This window comes from Papaver somniferum, chromosome 1 (genome assembly GCF_003573695.1).
Source record: "Papaver somniferum cultivar HN1 chromosome 1, ASM357369v1, whole genome shotgun sequence".
NCBI lineage: Eukaryota > Viridiplantae > Streptophyta > Magnoliopsida > Ranunculales > Papaveraceae > Papaver > Papaver somniferum.
This window is the reverse complement of record NC_039358.1, coordinates 167,272,477-167,290,753: the sequence shown is the minus strand read 5'-3', so window position 1 is coordinate 167,290,753 and position 18,277 is coordinate 167,272,477. Positions and strand designations below refer to the sequence as shown.

The 18,277-nt window shown below is 36.2% G+C and overlaps 2 protein-coding genes and 1 long non-coding RNA gene across 3 annotated transcripts; 1 reads left to right on the top strand and 2 right to left on the bottom strand.

Annotated features, from left to right (window-relative positions):
- Positions 1–348: 348 nt before the first annotated feature.
- Positions 349–942, bottom strand: LOC113353675. Its single transcript, XM_026597204.1, has one exon. It carries the CDS (start codon positions 940–942, stop codon positions 349–351), a length of 594 nt encoding a protein of 197 aa, XP_026452989.1.
- A 3,635-nt stretch (positions 943–4,577) lies between these two features.
- LOC113333925 (late embryogenesis abundant protein Dc3-like) lies at positions 4,578–5,647 on the bottom strand. The gene is made up of 2 exons (XM_026580290.1): positions 5,443–5,647; positions 4,578–5,347 (listed from the first exon to the last, which is right to left on the bottom strand). The coding sequence occupies exons 1-2, from the start codon at positions 5,590–5,592 to the stop codon at positions 4,724–4,726; spliced, it is 774 nt and encodes a 257-aa protein (XP_026436075.1). The 5' UTR covers positions 5,593–5,647; the 3' UTR covers positions 4,578–4,723.
- Positions 5,648–6,253: 606 nt separating this feature from the next.
- LOC113333921 lies at positions 6,254–9,304 on the top strand. The gene is made up of 6 exons (XR_003352440.1): positions 6,254–6,358; positions 6,472–6,634; positions 6,711–6,797; positions 7,212–8,328; positions 8,566–8,646; positions 9,050–9,304. It is a non-coding gene; the product is annotated as an uncharacterized LOC113333921 (long non-coding RNA).
- The last annotated feature ends 8,973 nt before the right edge of the window (positions 9,305–18,277 follow it).

The following is an 18,277-nucleotide window of genomic DNA, read 5'->3' as shown; positions in this document are numbered from 1 at the left end:
AATTACCATCAGCAAACACCTTTTGTAATGTACATCCGTATATGTGCCTGTATATTAATTGATTAAACATAAATACCTTATGTGCTTGTAGATTATTTATTTTTTTTGAAAATAATACTTATATTACTGAGTATCCATTAATCCGCGAATTCAGACTCTTCAGAGACAGACTCATGTTGAGTTGCTCTTCCAATGACTGAATTTGTTGGATTAACTTTGACAGAACCAGATACAGGGATATTGTTATTGAAATTACATATATCATACGCTTTGACAGTATCAAAAGCTATTGCAGGAGTTAAAAAAACTAGGGGCTTGATCATTCCAAGAAGTTATGTTACTTGATCTTCACCCCTCCTTTGCCAACAAGTCTGCCACCTTGTTTGCTCTTGTATCTACGTACTGAAAGACTAGAAAAGAAACTAATTGATTTGCTAATAATTTAACTTCTTCCAAGATTGCGATGCATTTCCATCGAACAGTTGTTGCCTTTCCTTGTAAATACCATATTGTTGCCTGATTGTCACCTTCTATCACCAGATTTTGGATGTTGTTTTTGGTGGCACATTGTGTTGCCCTCAGCAGAGCTAGAGCTTCTGCTTCTTCAACTGAGAATGTCCTGCACCATCCAATTTCTGCTGCTTGAAAGGTGCCTATCCAATTGCGAATGATAAAACCAAACCCATCATTAGTGATTTCAGATAACCAAGAGGTGTCACGGTTTAATTTAAGTGTGTTTACAGCTGGTAAGTTCCAGTAAATATCCCTGGTCTGAGTAATGTTGTTAGTTTCATGTGTTGTTACTCTATTTTCTGGATGCCAGTAAGCAAAGTGCCTAGATATAGCTAGAGCTAATTGTTCAGTTGTCCTAGTTTTATTTTCAAAAACTCTAAGGCATCGTTCTTTCCATATGAACCAACACTTAGTTGCAGCTAGTGTCATAGAAATAGAGCGTAAGTTTCATGGCTTCCATTCATTATAGTATTCTAAGAAGAATTTAGCATGATGTGGGCTTAGAAATACTTCCTGTGAAGCCATTGGTGGTAAGTTCCAAACAGTGTTTGCAAAATCACATTCAAAAAACAGGTGGTAAGTAGATTCTTCCATATTCTGACAGAAAGCACATTTTTTATCTTCATCTCTGGCAGCTCCCAATTTTTGCTTAGTTGGTAAAGCGTCTTGTAAGCATTTCCAAATAAAAAGTTTACTCTTTGTGATGTATTCATGCTCCATAATCCTTTCCAGAACTTTTTAAATGAGTGAGATATAAGATTGGAAGGATTTAATAATTTTGCATATAAAGACTTGACAGAGAATTCCTCATTCTTTGTTAAGGTTCATCTTAGTCTATCTTTTTTCAGTTGACCATTCCTAGTAGTAAACAGATTAACGTTTACTATTTCCTGAACTAGAGTATTATCGAAAATTGATTGTAACAATTGCAAGTTCCACTTTTTGGTGTCTGGATTAATCGATTCAGACACAAGTGTTATGTGAGTGTTTGTCCTATGGACAGAGTAATCCAAAGTCTGAGTTCTTGATGGTATCCATCTATCATCCCATATATTTATCGATGCTCCATCCCCTACTTATCATATGCTATATTTTTTTATATGCTCAATGCCCTGAAGTATGCAATTTCATATCCAAGAAGCGTTTGATTTCTTTTTGGAATGTAAAGCTCCTGTTTTTTTGAAGTATTTACCTTTAAAGATTTGATCCCATAGGTCATCTGGTTGACTAACTAGCCTCCAAGCTATTCTACTAATCATTGCCCGACTTACTTTATTAGCTTCTTTAAAGCCTAATCCTCCCTGCTCAATAGGTTTACATAAGATGTCAAATGCTTTAATGTAAATTCCTTTCGAGTTTGTATGTTTACCTCATCAAAAATCACGTTGAATATTGTTAACTCTTTTAGTGATTTTTTTAGGTAGGACAAAACAACCCATGCTGAAGATGGGCATACTCGAGAGCACAGATTTGTTTAAGACAATTATGCTAGGTTGAGAAAGAATTTTTCCTAGCCAATTTTTTTATCCTCTGTTCCATTTTTTCAATAATGTTGTCAAAATCCTTCAGTTTGGATTTATCTATGAATAATGGAACCCCTAAGTGAGTGTCTTTTATGTTTATCTTCTTTATTTTCATTAGTCTGCAAATTATTCCTTGATGTTTGTTATGGACTTTCTTGCTAAAGAAAAGTCCAGATTTTGTGAAGTTTATTACTTGTCCCGATGTTTTACTAAACATCAGTATAGCTTCAAGAAGGTGGTTGCAACTAGTTAAGTCTGCCTTTGTAAACAGTAACAGGTCATCAACGAAAAAGAGGTGTGAGATATGTGTTGCGTTTGGTGTCAGTTTGATGCCCTGCACTTTCTTCTGAGTTTCTAGATGATTTAGTAATCGCGAAAAGACTTACATGCATAAAATGAATAGATATGGGGATAAAGGGTCCCTCTTGTCTAATACCTCTAGTAGGTTTAAACACCTTACATGGAATACCATTTAGTAAAACAACAATGGAAGTTGTGGAGATACACTGATGAATTAAAGTGCATCAATCTTCCGAAAAACCAAAAGCTTTTAAAGCTTTTAGTAAGAATGTCCAATTAACCCTATCGAAGGCCTTGGAGATATCGATCTTAAAACCTATATTGCCTGTTGTTTTCTTTTTTTGCTTTTCTTCATTGAATGAACTATTTCATGTGCAACAATAATGTTGTCTTAAATTTTCCTAGAAGAGAGGAATGTAGATTGTAACGGAGATATGATATGTTCTAGAGATTTTTTCAGTCTGTTGGTCATCAACTTAGCTATAACCTTATAAGGAGTGTTGCATAGACCAATTGGTCTGTAATCGGCAGGGGATTTAGGATGTTTTGTTTTAGGGATTTAAAATAGGAAAGTCTTGTTTAGGTTGCTATCTAGGTTCTTGTTTTTGAGAAAATCTTGTACTACTGCCACTAATTGAGAACCTACAATCCCTCAATTGTGTTTGAAAAAACTAACCGGAAAACCGTCTGGTCCCGGTGCCTTATTGGATTTAAGATTCTTTACTACCAGCCAAATCTCCTCGGGTGATGGCATTGTTGTTAAGGTTAAATTTTCTTCTATAGAGATGGTACTTTTAATGTGGGAGAAAATTTGCCCTTCAGGGTCTACAGAAGATTCCGTGAAAAGCTCAGCGAAGTAAGAAGTTAAAACTTCATCAATTTCATCTCTGGTTGAGATCACAGTATTGTTTTTATCCTGAATACAGTCAATGTTGTTTCTTTTTCTTCTTTTCAGGGTGTAAATGTGAAAAATTTTGGTGTTTCTTTCCCCTAAAGAAATTGTATTGTTTCGTGACTATTGTTTTGTTATTTCTTCTCGGGTATCATATAGAGCTTCTAGTTCTAAAAGTTTCTTATTTATTAAGGTTTGAGTATTGGGCGTAGAATTTTTTGCTTCCAAAACATATAGAGCTTCTAGTTCTAAAAGTTTCTAAAAGTTTCTTATTTATTAAGGTTTGAGTATTGGGCGTAGAATTTTTTGCTTCCAAAATTTTCGGTAGTTTTTAGTAAAAGGTTTTCCAAAGATGTCTTTTTTCCAATTATCTAGATTAATCCCTAGATTGGAAATATTTTCTAAGAAATCATTGGAAATATTTTCTAAGAGATTCAATACAGGTCCGTTGGTTAATGTTCCAAGATTGTTTTATAACCTCAATGCAATTTGATTCCTTGAGCCAGGTATAACCTCAATGCAATTTGATTCCTTGAGCCAGGTATTATAGAATTTAAAAGTAGGTACTAGATGTTTATGCAGCTCAAGGTATCATAAAATTTAAAAGTAGGTACTAGATGTTTATGTAAAGAATTTAAAGCAAGGAAAATTGGCCCATGATTTGAGCCGGCCACTAAATTTTGCAGTGATGCTTCTTATGTAAAGAATTTAAAGTAAGGCAAATTGGCCCATGATTTGAGCCGGCCACTAAATTTTGCAGTGATGCTTCTTGGAATTCGTCATTCCATTCAGCATTTGCCATGGCTCTATCTAACCTCTGTTCAATATTAGCACTTCCTTCCCTCTTGTTGCTCCGAGTAAAGATATTCCCCGTAAAACCTAAGTCTTCTAAATCCCAATTTTTCCTCACTATTGAGGATTATGTTAAGATCACCTATAACAAGCCATGGCATTGCACTTAAGTCTACTCTCTGTGCCTGTAGATTAACTGATTAAACATAAACACCTTTTGTAATGTACATCCGTATATGTGCCTGTAGATTAAACATTTTTGTTGGACCAGCGAAAGATGTTTTGGTCTCATCAGCGAACAGTGAACTCCCGCTAATCAAAACGGGAACACAGTCCCGCCACTGACGCCATCAGTCACCAGAACAAATGACGAATAGCTAGCTGATCGGATTTTGGCAACTCCGGATGGGCTTGATAACTTTGGATGGGCCCAGCCTCTCTAAGATGGATCTCAAAGTCAACACTGTTATCAACACTTGCAGTTGGCCAAAATATACCATTTCCCTACTTTGAAAATTTGCAACTACAAAGTCTTTTGTGCTAACAAACACAGTTGAGAATTAGCTAACACATGCCCCATTCAATTAAACGAGAAAAACAAAACCTAGACAATTAAACATCCCCAGCTAGAATTGCTTTGAAGCAACGACCACAACCTTATTAATCAACAAAACTAGTGAAACTGAGATTATACAACGGCAATTTAAAGATCTCTAGCGTCTTTCCGATCATAACCACCAGCACGTTTCCTTAAATCATTAACAGCTTCATCTTCATCATTACTACTGATCTCCTCGGCTTTACCAACAACAGTCTCTTTGATTTTCTGTGTAGTATCTTTTGTAGCTTCCCAAACATTTTTAACAGTTTCCTTGGCTTTTTCTCCTGCATTTGATACAGTCTCTTTGGCTTTCTCACCTAAATTAGACGCACTCTCAGTTGCATCACTTGCTCCTTCTTTTGCTTTGTCTTTCATCGTTCCAGCCATGTCTTTGGTCTTTTCTTTCATATCTACACCCTTCTCTTTTGCACTCCCCATAGCATCCATGGTCTTATCCTTCACGGAACCTGCCGCATCCATGGTCTTATCCTTCATCGAACCTGCCGCATCTTTTGCCTTGTCTTTCCATTCCCCTGCTTTCTCTTTTGTACTGTCCATATTGTCTTTCATTTTTTCCTGTGCATCACCAGACAATTTCCTGGCTTTATCAGCACTAGCTGCGATTGTTCCTGATGCTTCATCAGCTAGTGAATCTTTATCGTGTTTTTCATCTACAGTTCTATATCCTGCTTTCTCTCTCATTTCTCCGGCTGCTGTATTCCTATCCTGTAAAAATCGTCAAACAAAACTATTAATATAATGGGAAGAGAGAAATCTATAGTGTTTCTTTTGAAGTTTTAAGTGTTCCAATCGAGACTTACTTGATTAGGATTCGAGCTTGAATAAGCAGTGGTGAAGCAAACTCTTGAGACTTTGCGAACAGATACCGACGACGAAGGAAAACAGAGGTTTTGTGGGAAGGATTTTGTGATATTCATCAGGGCATTCTTTGCAAAATACATTGCTGCCATTGTTTCGTTAATCTCCTCCTTGTTCTTGTTTGTTTTTGCTTTCGTAAATTTGTTGCGCAAATTGAATTGAAACTGAATGTTTGTGGATTGAGAAATAAGAAAGTAAATAGGGAAAATGATGGTGTGTCACGTTGACACGTTGGAGACATAAAGTACACGTATCAAACATGCAACGCGGAGCTGACAACACATGCTTTGAACTTGTTACGCTGCAACATCGGCAGAAAGAAGTAAAAGGCAAATTATAATGTAAGCGTTAACATTTTTCGAAAGTTAATATTTGGGACGGAATACCAAAAAGAAATAAATTAAAATCAAGTGAGATAACTCGTTTTCCATTTTCAAACGGTGAATTGTGAATTTGGAAATTTGAATTAACAAATATATCTAACTCCTTTAAAATCCTAACTCATACGAGACTCATGTTGAATGGTGAGTGTCACCGTTCGAGAGCCACAATCGATGAGAGAAGAAGGCCACAATTGATGAGAGAAGAAGGCCACAATCGAGAATTTAGATTTCACGAGGGCTGAGAGAAGAATTCTCACGATAAACTTGGTGAGGACACTTGGTGATATGCGATTGGTCAAGGGGTTATAACTTTGGAAAAGTTTTCTCGCCAATCTTTTCTTTATGTTTTGTTTATCTTCTTTCGATCATTCTCCTCTCCTCTCAAATCCTCTCAAACACAGAAGAAAATCATCAGAGCATACGATTTTTTCTACCACATATGCGATTCGTATTTGGAACATCTTCTCACTCATACGTAAGTTCAATTTCAATCATTAGAGCATACGATTTTTTGAGTTTCTTTTTGTCTCTTTTTTTTTTTAATACGATTCAATTCATAACCCTAACATACCCTTTCTTCCTGCGAAGGAATCGTACTCAGATCAAGTATCGTGCTAGAACGTACAAACGATCAGGTTCTTCGTTTTTCTTCTGCAACAAATCATGGATCTTCATCATCCAAAATCGGAAGTAAACAAGGAGGTCACCAGGCTTGCATGAAAGGGTGAGCTTGGTACAATCTTTGCTCTTGGTAAACCCTAACCCTTTTCTTTTTATCTCTTTGTTTCTCTGAATCAATAAACCTTAATCCATGTTTTGTTTTGCAGGTAAAATCAATAAACATTAGTTGATGGAAGGGAAGGAGATTTATTTCTCAAACACAACCGAGATATCAAATAAGTGATATACGTCAGGTATTAAACTTTCATACTATTTTCATATTTCAATCTAGGGTTTTGTTTTTAATAAATATCAAAAAAAAAAAAAAAAAGTCCTTCGTGATGGGCTGTGTAGAGCTCTGTAGAGAACTTAGAATTAGGGCTTTTATTTTAAGAAAAAAACATGCTTAAACATCACAGAGGAAAAAAAAAAAATCTTTGTAGAAAACTCTCTAATGGCCCTCTCCTCATGATGAACACCTAAAACCTCAATAGAAACTTCTTTGATTGTTATCAATACTGCAACTTTCTCCTCTTTGTTCATTAATAAGATCCTATTTTTAAGCCTAAGTCAATAACCACATACATACATGTGTGGATTCAATAGCGGAAGCATCTGTGATTTTCTCAACCAGTGATTATTGATTAGTGTTTTTCGCTTGGATACAGGCCTGTGGCTAGAATCAAGATGAAATAAAAGATATATGCAAGGGGACTCCCATGGAAATGACATCCCACTTCAGGACTAGAATGATTTCTCTCGAATAAATATATTAGTCGAGACTTAACATCTCCCATTGATGTTTTGAACTGGGACCGTTAGCTCATGACTCGGAACTCCTTATTGCCAGTATTATATATAAAGTATTTCATCTACATTTGAGAAATAACAATAAGACTGAACTTTTTTCTTTCCAAAGAGTTTTTTTTTTCCAATTGGAAGTCAGTCCAATTTTTTAGATGAGTGGTGCAGTAGTGAAACAAGTTATTCTTTAAAATCCTTCATTCAGGTACTACTCTGTTTCACAGAAGAAGAAAAAAGTATAGAAAACCTTTCATTCTGGATCATCTTAATGATGTTTTTTGCGACCGCATAGATGGTACTGATGAGCTTGGTAACATTACTCGTAAACTTAGTTCACTCATTTTCTCGGTAAGTGCTGTAATTTCTTCCTTTACATTTAAAAATAAGTGGTGCTCAGTATCTGTTTTCAGTACTGCAACTTAGGAATTGACTAATGCGTGTTTTTTTTAACTACTGATGCATATTTCAATAAATCATTTTAATCTCCTTTTAGGAAAGTATTTACCTGATTGGTAAGTAAATCAAGACTAGAAATTTTAAGTGATTTGAAGACAAATCGGAAAAAAGTGTTTTGTTTTCCATTAGCAAACCTGGCCTGAATTTGGCTACTGAACTTACCATTACAGGCATTCCTTATGGTACTTCTTACTTTGCAAATTATTGAGACTGTTTAGACATATTGCTTTGTAGGGTTGTTTTCCATTGTGGATTAAAACAACTAAAATAAGAATGCGAAAAAGAAAGAGGAGTGGATGGGAGAGTCTCAATGCTTTTATTATTTTTTGCATTTGATAGTTTCAAGAGCTATCTCATCCAAGTAGGGATGCAAGTAATGAGAGAAAGTCAAGTCATCCCATGGCTGCAGTACTGGTGGATTACGAAGGTTCAAACTCTATTAAACCAGTCCCTCAGGTCATGGTAACACAGACGAAGAACTGCTTTTCTAAAGGAGCTTAATTTATTCAAATGGACATCGGCTGCGTAAGATCTTCCACTTAGTTTCTTTTGTGCATATAGATTTATGAATCATGTGATAGATGTTCTTTCAAAATATATTTTCATTTTTGTATTTTGTGATAGATCCATGTGCACCTAACTGATGCACCTAGCTATAAATGGATTCCTTTGCTATGCCATAGTTTTTGTAAATACCGATTCCACTTTCCACTATGGATCCTAGCAATCAAATTTGATATATTCTTTTGCATTGATAATTAGGTACAAGACACTAACCTCTTTTTCAAACTTTTCGTGTTGATGGAGGACATGGTACTATCTTACATAATGCAGTGGCTCAAGGTATGCTTAGTTAGTATTTCTACAGTCTTCATGCAGTTTTAAGTAATATTCCTTCTCACATAATTTTTGTCAAATAGAAAATGGGAAGAGCTTAATTTGAATTTGCTATCCATCTGCATTTTGCTAATTTCGGTTTTTATATCTATAGAGATATATACTGCATGTTGTTATCTATAAGTGGGAAGTGTATGGACTTAGAGAAATTCAAACTGCCGAAAAAACTGAATTCTGATCTGCAGTAGGCGATCACTAGAAATATGGAAACACCATTCCACAACAAAAGTTTTCCTTGATTACCTTCGACGAATCGCATCTAAACATATTCCATCGATTTTAAATTATAAATATTTTCTACATATATTAAAATACCCTTATTGCACTGACTGTTTTTGCTCCTTTACAGATGACTTTGGGGTGCTTGGGGTGTTGACATACATACCCAACATTCAAACAAGGAAAAAAAATGACGAGAAGCAGCAGAAGATGCCTGAACTGACAATACTCCTCCATTTTGCTTTTACGTTTATCCTTATAAATTATTCAACTCCAGGATGAAGAATGAAAAATCTATCATCTTATTGCATGCAACTGAAAAATAGAATTTAATATATATATTCCTCATTTTTCAGCCACCTCCAAGTAGCCTTTTATTGCCATTTTTATTATTTGGAGATTCCTTTTTGGAGATTTTCGATGTTTCTCACATCTATATTGTTTTTGATCAGATTTCGTACTAATCTTTAGATCGTTAATTTGTTAAGTAAAAGATGTAAGCACGGGCGATGAAGTTCATATAATGAGCATCGATAAACAAGGAATCTGTTTGCATAAAGGCATAAATGCCTGAACCAATATTCTTTGTTTATAAAGTTAGTTTTTCTTTGAACAATTAAAGACCATCCGATATCCTACCGAAAGGATGTAGCTTCTTTTCGCGATCACGAGTAAAAAGTGAAAGTAGAGTGTAGAGAAGACGTTGCAAAGTAACAGTGACATGGAATGGGGCAAAGCAACGTGACACCAAATAAAAATGCATTGGGACGGGCCGAGACGAAGCCGAGCCACACTAAATAAAAAATACATCGGGACGGGCCGAGGCAAAGTCGAGCCACACCAAATAAAAAATGCACTGCGAAACGACAATGCGAAGCCGAGCAACACCAAATCAAAAATGCATCGCGGCAGGGTGGGGCGAGACGAAGCCTAGCAACACCAAATAAAAATGCACTAAAGGGCGAGACGAAACCACATTACACCAAACCTAAAATATGGTTAAAAGAGAAAAAATATTGTGGATGGTTGTCAGGTCCGCCCGGTGCGTAGCACGGGCACAAAATCTAGTTTTATATAAATGTATTATTTAGCGGCGGAGCAACGATTTAAATGTTGGAGGGACTATTAACGAACCCATAATTGAGGATACTCTCACAAGTTGGGGATGTTATCTTATCCCTTCCCTACATGATACGGCTACTCAGTAGCCGTATGAATAGTGCCAAACGGCTACTCAATAGGAATTTTAGTAAAAAAAGGAGATATAATAGGTAAAAAAGAAGTTTTTGTTAAAAAAAAATGAAAATGGAAAGTTTTAAGGTAAAACTTTAAAAATCAGAAAAAATGTTACGGCTACTGAGTAGCCGTAAAGTGTAAAAAAATAAGGCAACTGAGTAGGGAAAGAGGTGGATATCCCTACACAAGTAGGGATATTGGAGACCATGATAAATGGTTTTTGGAGAGTTTGAGGGATAGGGAGGAATATGGAAGGGATGGTGCTCTCCATAGTGCTAGCTCTAAAAGAAGAAGAAAAAAAAAACAAATTATGAAGAAATTGAAGTACCCCTTGTCTTTTTTTGTTTGTTTGTTTGTTTGTTTGTTTCAGTGTTGTGTTAAATAATTGATTGTCTAGCCAATAATGACAAGTAACTATCTACACGAAATTAGTTGGGAGCCTAGTTACCAACTGAGCACCAACCCCCTTTTGAATAACAACTCATATCTTGTGGAAAAGAAAGTCTCTCATCATAACATTCGCGTCGTGACTAGTTATGTAGTTTCGCAGCCACTTCAGAAAGTCAACGGTGTCACCATCAATCTCACCCAAGATAGTAAAGATAAGAGTGCCAAAGCCAAAACCCTGAGCCTTGCACTTCTCAAGATATTTAATTTGTTTTTAAGCAACAACATTATTAATAGCTTGGCCAGGATTGAAAAGTGGCGCCGAACGATCACTCAAAAGTGACCGTTCGCACTACTTGTATGATTCAACATCAGTCATTAACTGCAGCAAATCGTCTCATCCACTCAACTTGGATAGCCGATTTTAGCGGTCCAGATCTAACCTGGATCGACCGATAGGATTTTAGAATGGCTACCAGTCGCCACTTCCCTATAGGGCCTGACCGGCCACTCCCTGGGATGTGTATGTAGCTCCTACCAACTCCCTGAAAGAGGACGGTCACGCTCCTTTTAAGACGCTATGCTCCGCGACTAACTTAGACGAGCTCGAAAACAATGATGCTTCATGAACATCAATTATTTTCAACTGCTTGTTTAAAAGCGATGCTTTATATACATCGATTATAAACGATGTTTTATAAATATTGATTCCACAAATAATTTTGTTATTTGACCCAAAAGCACTATGTGCTGCTTTCAGCGGCAAGTCTCAGGGCTTGACCCATTTCCTCGAGACATCAAACATGTCACAAACCGGGGGATGTTCACTGGGGTATTGGTCTGGTGGTTTACAGCGTGTGACGTGGAACGCGCCCATTACGAGAAAGTGTCAGGAAAGGACGGACAGTTAACAGAGAGCAGTGGGTGAAAGGTGACCAGTCTTCCCTCATAATGGAAACGTGATGATCACCACCTTTCACACAATCCCACTTCTCCACTACTTAACTGCCTCCACTTCCTACGAGATCAAGGTGCGCTCAATGACTTGTATAAATAGGATTTCAACCTATTTCAACACAACACAAGTGTTATCAACACAAGTAGCCAGAAACCATATTCTGATGCAAATCATAAAACAGACACACCTTCATAATTCAACATTCTGATCTCAAACACTATCTTCGCTTCCCTCCGTAAGATCAACCATTTTCCTTCACTTTGTGACCGAATTGAATCTGGAACGGTCGTCTCTTGGTTTAGGCCAGAGTCTTACATATTGATCTCTCGAACTTAAAAGTACTCATGTGTAGTACATTTGTTTAGGGTTTGAATTCGTTTCTCATCAACACATCCAAATTTACCAAAAACAGCAGAATCAGTTTTTACCCCAAAACAGTAACAACGCAATCAATATTCACCATTGGATGAAACCTGATTTAAGATTCAATCTAATATCTTTCCACCGTTAGATGGTCTTATCTTGTTACACACAAATCAAATATACTTTCATTTAGAGGGTAACGTACCTAAACGTGTATATTGAGTTGGCTCAATAACAGTTAACCTTGGTTAGCCATATGAATACTTTTGAAGCGGAGCGTTGAAGCGGAGCGTCGAAGCGGATGTGGTTGTTAGACTCCCGCATTTTCAGAAAGTGTATTGGGGTAAATCCTCTCAGATTGCCAAACGAATTGTTGGATGTGGTTGTTAGACTCCCGCATTTTCAGTGAACCCACCAAGTGTTGGTATGTCAAGTCTGGTTGTCATATTTTAGTGAATCAAAACTCATTTTAAGAATCGTTTGATTATGTACTAGAGTCAACTTCGTATAGGTTAGCTTGAAAGTATTAGGATATGAGACATTACAAGTATTGCGAAGACTTGAAGAGGTGAAGAAGAAGAAGCTACAACGACAACATCATCCTTCTGCTTGAGGTTAGTGATATTTGACTTGAACTGTTTTATTCCCTAACGTATCTTTCAAGTCGTGCATATTGAAAACAAAACTGCGAAGCATGAACAGTCTAGATAGACATAGTATTAAGGAATACAATACGAGGTTTATTGCTTAACCATTAAACTTTGTATATAAGACATCGACAAATTCGTTTGAATGCTATTGTGATTATGTATGGGTATGAGGTGAGGATTTAATCCTATGAAACAATATTTTACATGTGTTTTAAGGAAGTAAATTCATGAACTTGTTTTGTGAATCGAAAAGGAAATCGCTAGGCGTTATTGGTATTGTTAGAGCATTGCTCGGTTGACCTCGCATGCGTTGCTATCTCAAGCATGTTTGTCAATATTAGTGATCAAAACTATATGTCTTGATTTCTAGTATACTTATGACTAAGTCTCGGTCTAGGATAGTTAGGAATAGTTGAGCTCTAGACTCCATGGCGATTATCTTACGAAGAGGAAGAACTACTCAAGGAACCAGTGGAACTTCATCCGACCAAAAGGTATGTGGAGACTTGAACTCATCTTTCACTCAAAAGTCTATCTACTCTATCTCCTACTCTTGAGACAAAATTCGTCTAAGTATGATAGTTTTCATACATACACATTTGCTATTTCGAGCCGAGTTTACTCGCCTATCTTTTTCTCGAAATATGTGTTGGTAAGCTTTTGCTATAACCATTTTCATCTTTGCTCGTGACGAAAGTCATGATGAGGTTTCAATCTTGAAAATAGCTTTGATGACGATAGTCGATTTTTTATGTCTAACGACTATTATAACATTATAGAAGAATGTTTCAATGATTGAAATGTAGAGTTGAGATTACGTAACCAACTATGGATATAAGCATATATAGTGTGTTCGCACATTAGTGTATAAATCCATGTGTCGGAAACCAAGTGCGTGCATATGTGTGCATGCGGTATTGGTGAATGAGACAGGTACTGGCGGAAGTTTTCATACCGAAAATTTCTGTTGTAGTTTGTGAAGTTTGCAAACTGAAAAACCAGTCACCTAGGTATGCGTACCCGTATGCGTACCCACGGAAGTTTTCAAACCGAAAATTTCTGCTGAGTTTTCAAACTCAAGTCTGGTTGCTATGGTACGCGTTATATTTCTCAAATCGGTAGTTTCATGAACTTAAACAATAAATCAATAAGGAATGGAATCTTTGCAAACCGTGGCTATATTGTTCGATTCAAGTGAATCAAACCGATTTTGTTTCAATTGTCTCTATGTATAAAGATCTAAGCAATTGAACAACTCTTGAACTAGTTCTTATGAGTCATTTGAACTAGTTATGAGAAAGATGAATACGATTAATATGAAAGAGCTCATATGGCTAACCATTGGTTAACTATTTGTGAACCAACTAAGTGTACACGTTTAGGTACGGTTACTCAAACCTAAATGAATACATTTTATTTGTGTGCGACAAGCTAAGTTTCGATCTAATGGTTGAAAGATATTAGCCTGGTTAAATCAGGTTTTTCATCTAACGGTGAATATTGAATGCTTTGTTACTAAGGTAACTTGGATTGCAAACCCTGATTTGAAAACTATATAAGGGAGACGTCTAGCAACTGGAAAAAATAATCCCCACACCTCCTGTGTGATACTAGTTGGTTTGCTAGAGTCGATTCTCCTTTAACCATAGGTTTCTTCTCGAGAACCTGTCGGTTAACGACTAAAAGACTTCATTGGGATTGTGAAGCCAGACGAAACTACTTCTCTTGTAGTTGAGCGATCTGATCTTGCCATTTTCTATCGTACCAGTTCAATTGTAAGATTGGCTTGAGATTATATCTCCGATAAGGCAAGATAAAAAGAAATCACAAACATCTTCGTCTCATCGTTTGTGATTCCTCAATATCTAGTTTTGCTACCATACGATTAGGATTATTGTGAGGTGATTGATAATTCTAGGCTGTTCTTCGGGAATATAAGTCTGGATTATCAATTGGTTCCTGTTCACCTTGATTTTATCAAAAGACGGGACAAAACTCATAGGTTTATCTGTGGGAGACAGATTTATCTATCATCGTAGACTTTTCTGTGTGATACAGATTTTTTTATTAAAGTCTTCGACTTTGGGTAGTAGCAACTCTTGGTTGTGGGTGAGATCAGCTAAGGGAATCAAGTGCATAGTATCCTGTTGGGATCAGAGACGTAAGGAGCGAAACTGTACCTTGAATCAGTGTGATATTGATTAGGGTTCAACTACAGTCCGGACCGAAGTTAGTTTGCAGTAGGCTAGTGTCTTTAGCGGATTAATACAGTGTGGTGTTCAATCTGGACTAGGTCCCGGGATTTTTCTGCATGTGTTGTTTCCTCGTTAACAAAATTTCTGGTGTCTGAGTTATTTCTATTCCGCATTAACTTATATTTTTTTATATAATTGAAATATCACAGGTTGTGCGTTTGTATCGATCAATTGTGAAATCCAACCTTTGGTTGTTGATTGGAAATTGATTGATCCTTGGATATTGGTCTTTGGTACCATCCAAGTTTATTATCCTTGTATTTGATAAAGACTCGCAGATTTCTATTTGCTTGAGTAAAAATCAAATCAAGAGAAAGAGATATTAACTCTTCGATATACTTTTCTCTAGATTGAGTCTGACTGTCTAGTTGATTCTCTAGAAAGTATATTGGAGTTAGTCCATACAGATTGCTAATCGAAAATATTGGGTGTGGTTGTTAGACCCCCTCTATTTCAATTGGTATCAGAGCAGGCAAACACGTTAAAGACCTTATAAGTTTGTGTTTGTAGCGATCTGATTATGGACGAGTCTATCTCTAATAACGTAAAATATTGGATTCACCTGAGAGAATTGTCACATCTAAGTCGATGTCTAAACATTCTCTTGATGTAAAAACTTTTGATTGGGAAACTCTCCTAGAAGAACAGTTGGATGAACTTTCTGATGAAGGTGACTCAGATATTGAGAGAGATGATGATGAGGAAGTCTTAGAGTATGTTAAGTTTTTGCATTCGTGGAATACGAGAAGATTACAACTTCTCATGTCTCACCTCGTCTGACTCCTCTCTGTCGAGAAAACAAGAAATTGAGAAGATGTTACGCAAGTGCTTATTTTTAGAATCGTTCTAATGAATCGATCCTCGAGGATTCTGAGGAAAACCTGCGTATGAAGTCACTTGAATGTGATAGTCTTTATCAAAATTACTTTTTGTTGGAAGAGAAACTTGCAGAATCTTGAGCAATGTTTAACTCTCAACAAATTAGTTTTGATGATATAGAAAGTGCTTGTCGCGCCCGAGAAAAACGCCTTGAGGCTGATTTAGTTGTTGCTCTTGATAAAATCAAGATGTTGGAAGATGACTTGAAAAAGTTCAATACTAGTTCAAGAAAATTAACCACTATGCTAGGAGCAAGTAAAAATCATCGTGATACACGAGGATTGGGCTATAAGGGAATAGATGCTCCAAGTATTAGCAAAGAGGTAAAATTTGTCATGGCTAGTGATTCTTCTCAACAAAAGGTTTCCACTGGTGGCAAAAGTGAAATACCTTCACCGGCAATTAAGGTTCGAAAGAGCAAAGTATATCAACCTCCAAAGTCAGCACATACGGATAGAGGTAAGAAGATTCCTTATGTTTGCCACTATTGCGGAAATAAAGGTCACCTAGAAAGGAAATGTCGTTTCCGTATAAGGAATGGAAAACTTTATTATGTTCTTCTTTGGGCATCACAAGAAGTTGTGAAACCAAGATCATATGTTAAGGTTAATCCCCTTAATGCTACAAGTTGTAACTGTCCAACCTTTAGGCAAAGGAATCAGTGCTATGATAAACCTATTTTTGCCTATAAACGTCATAATCCTTTTCACAATCGTAATGGTTATCAAAAGGATAACTTCGTAAAGACGAAGACAAGATCCGATGTTCCCAGTTGGAGAAAGACTAACTTGCAAAAGAATAGTAAATCCAATCCTCTTTCGAGAAATCTTGAAGAGAGTAACAGGAAGAAGGTTCCGATTCTTTATAAACGCACTCATAAGTGGGTTCCAAAGAAAGTCAATGACACTTTGATATGAAAAGGAATGATCTCCCAGAAAATTCCATGACTATGGAGAAGGCAGTATCCATGATGGTGGAACTTAAAGAGTTCTTTGGAAAGATGGATTTGGATAAGGTTCTAAAAGTGATATCTTTCATGTTAATCCAAAAGTAAATTTTGGTGAGCAAGACATTGTTCACCTCAACACAACTTGAATGTGTTTTAAGTGCATCCTCACCAAGGAATGCCTTGTTATGTATACGGTGAGGGAAGCACGAAAATTAGGGCACACAGATTATGTTTGGTAAGGCTGTAGAATTCAATTGGATTCATCTAAAAAGGTATGTATATAAACTTGAGCAAGATTTGTGATTTTGTTTGCTTAGAGAACTTATAATGATTCACGTACTTTTCTTATCATTCTTTTCTACCTAACTTGATCTGTGTTTAAGGTTTTTAAATGTTTAGGTTTGAAAATAATAGTTTGGGATGTTTGGGCTACATGGTACACATAACAGGTATGCATAACATCATTTAAAATCAAAATCCAGGGGTTTAGGAACGCATACCCATTTGCATACTTCTCCAGGATACGGAAATTCGTTTGCAAACCCGTATGCATACTTGACGTCGATATTCGGTAAAGTTGTTTTGGCCGTAACTTCTTCGTACGAACTCGGAATGACCTCATTCTTTTTGCGTTCTCTTCCTATTTGAATTATCTTCAAAATGGTGATGAGAAATCCTAAATGTGAATGATTTAGGGTTGGTATTTGTCCCGTATCTTGTTTTTGAGTGTTTTGCTCTGTTTCGTCGCACTTGTTCTACTGGACTTGGGCACTTGGTTTCTTGGAGTAATTCTCTTCTAACCTCATTTGTAACTTTTACAAGAATGATGTTGGTGAATCACAAAGAAGGAAATTCAATAATGGGAAGTAGTGCGCATTGCTATGGGATTCTTGAACGTTCACAATCATCTTATGTGAACTATGATGCATGGTCTTTAATGACTTTGTATGTTCTTCTTTGGTAAAATATTTTTATACGCTTTTGGTAACCACTTTTGGTGTAAATCCGTGCGAAAAAGATTGATTCTACCTTCTAAGGACAAAGATTGATGTTTGCAGTATTAATCTTTATGGTTTTATATATTGCAATATGTTATGGGATATGTGTGTTTGCGTCCGTGAAGTATTATTGTCCCATACAATGTCAAAAGTTATATGTTTATATGTCGATATGCAAGTGTTGATATAAGATCGATGAACTTTTGACAAACAAAAGTTAAGCCTATTATGTGAATTTTTGATGGAAGATAGGTTAAAATCTTTTGTTTACAAAGATTATGTCTATTATATGTCGAATGCAAATAGTGATGAAAATAGAATGAATCTTTGTATATGCCGCAGTATTGATCTTTCCCTGATCCATATCTTATGTGTATACTGCAATGCTCCATAAGGTTTTATTGTGTTGAGCATAAAACGATAGAGTTAATCATTTTTTATGGTTAACATAGTCGTAGCTCTGTAAGTTCTCTTATGTCGAGCATGTTCAATTAAATTGATCACTTTTGTGTTTAATTTGATTATGTATTCCGATTAAATTGATCATGGGTTTACTTGTGGTTAGTTTAATTGATAATTTTGGATATATAAAATTATTTCATTATGGTTTTTAGTGTCCAATAAAATCCTTCTTTCTAGTAAAAGTAAGGTCACTCTTGTTGTTCTCTCGGAAATGACATCAA

Bases quoted from the DNA above. Each gene is read 5' to 3' on its own strand.
- LOC113353675 (XM_026597204.1), bottom strand. From the start codon at position 942: ATGACACTAGCTGCAACTAAGTGTTGGTTCATATGGAAAGAACGATGC.
- LOC113333925 (XM_026580290.1), bottom strand. From the start codon at position 5,592: ATGGCAGCAATGTATTTTGCAAAGAATGCCCTGATGAATATCACAAAA. The intron at 5,348-5,442 runs GTAAGTCTCGAT...CGATTTTTACAG, and splicing joins CAAGCTCGAATCCTAATCAA to GATAGGAATACAGCAGCCGG.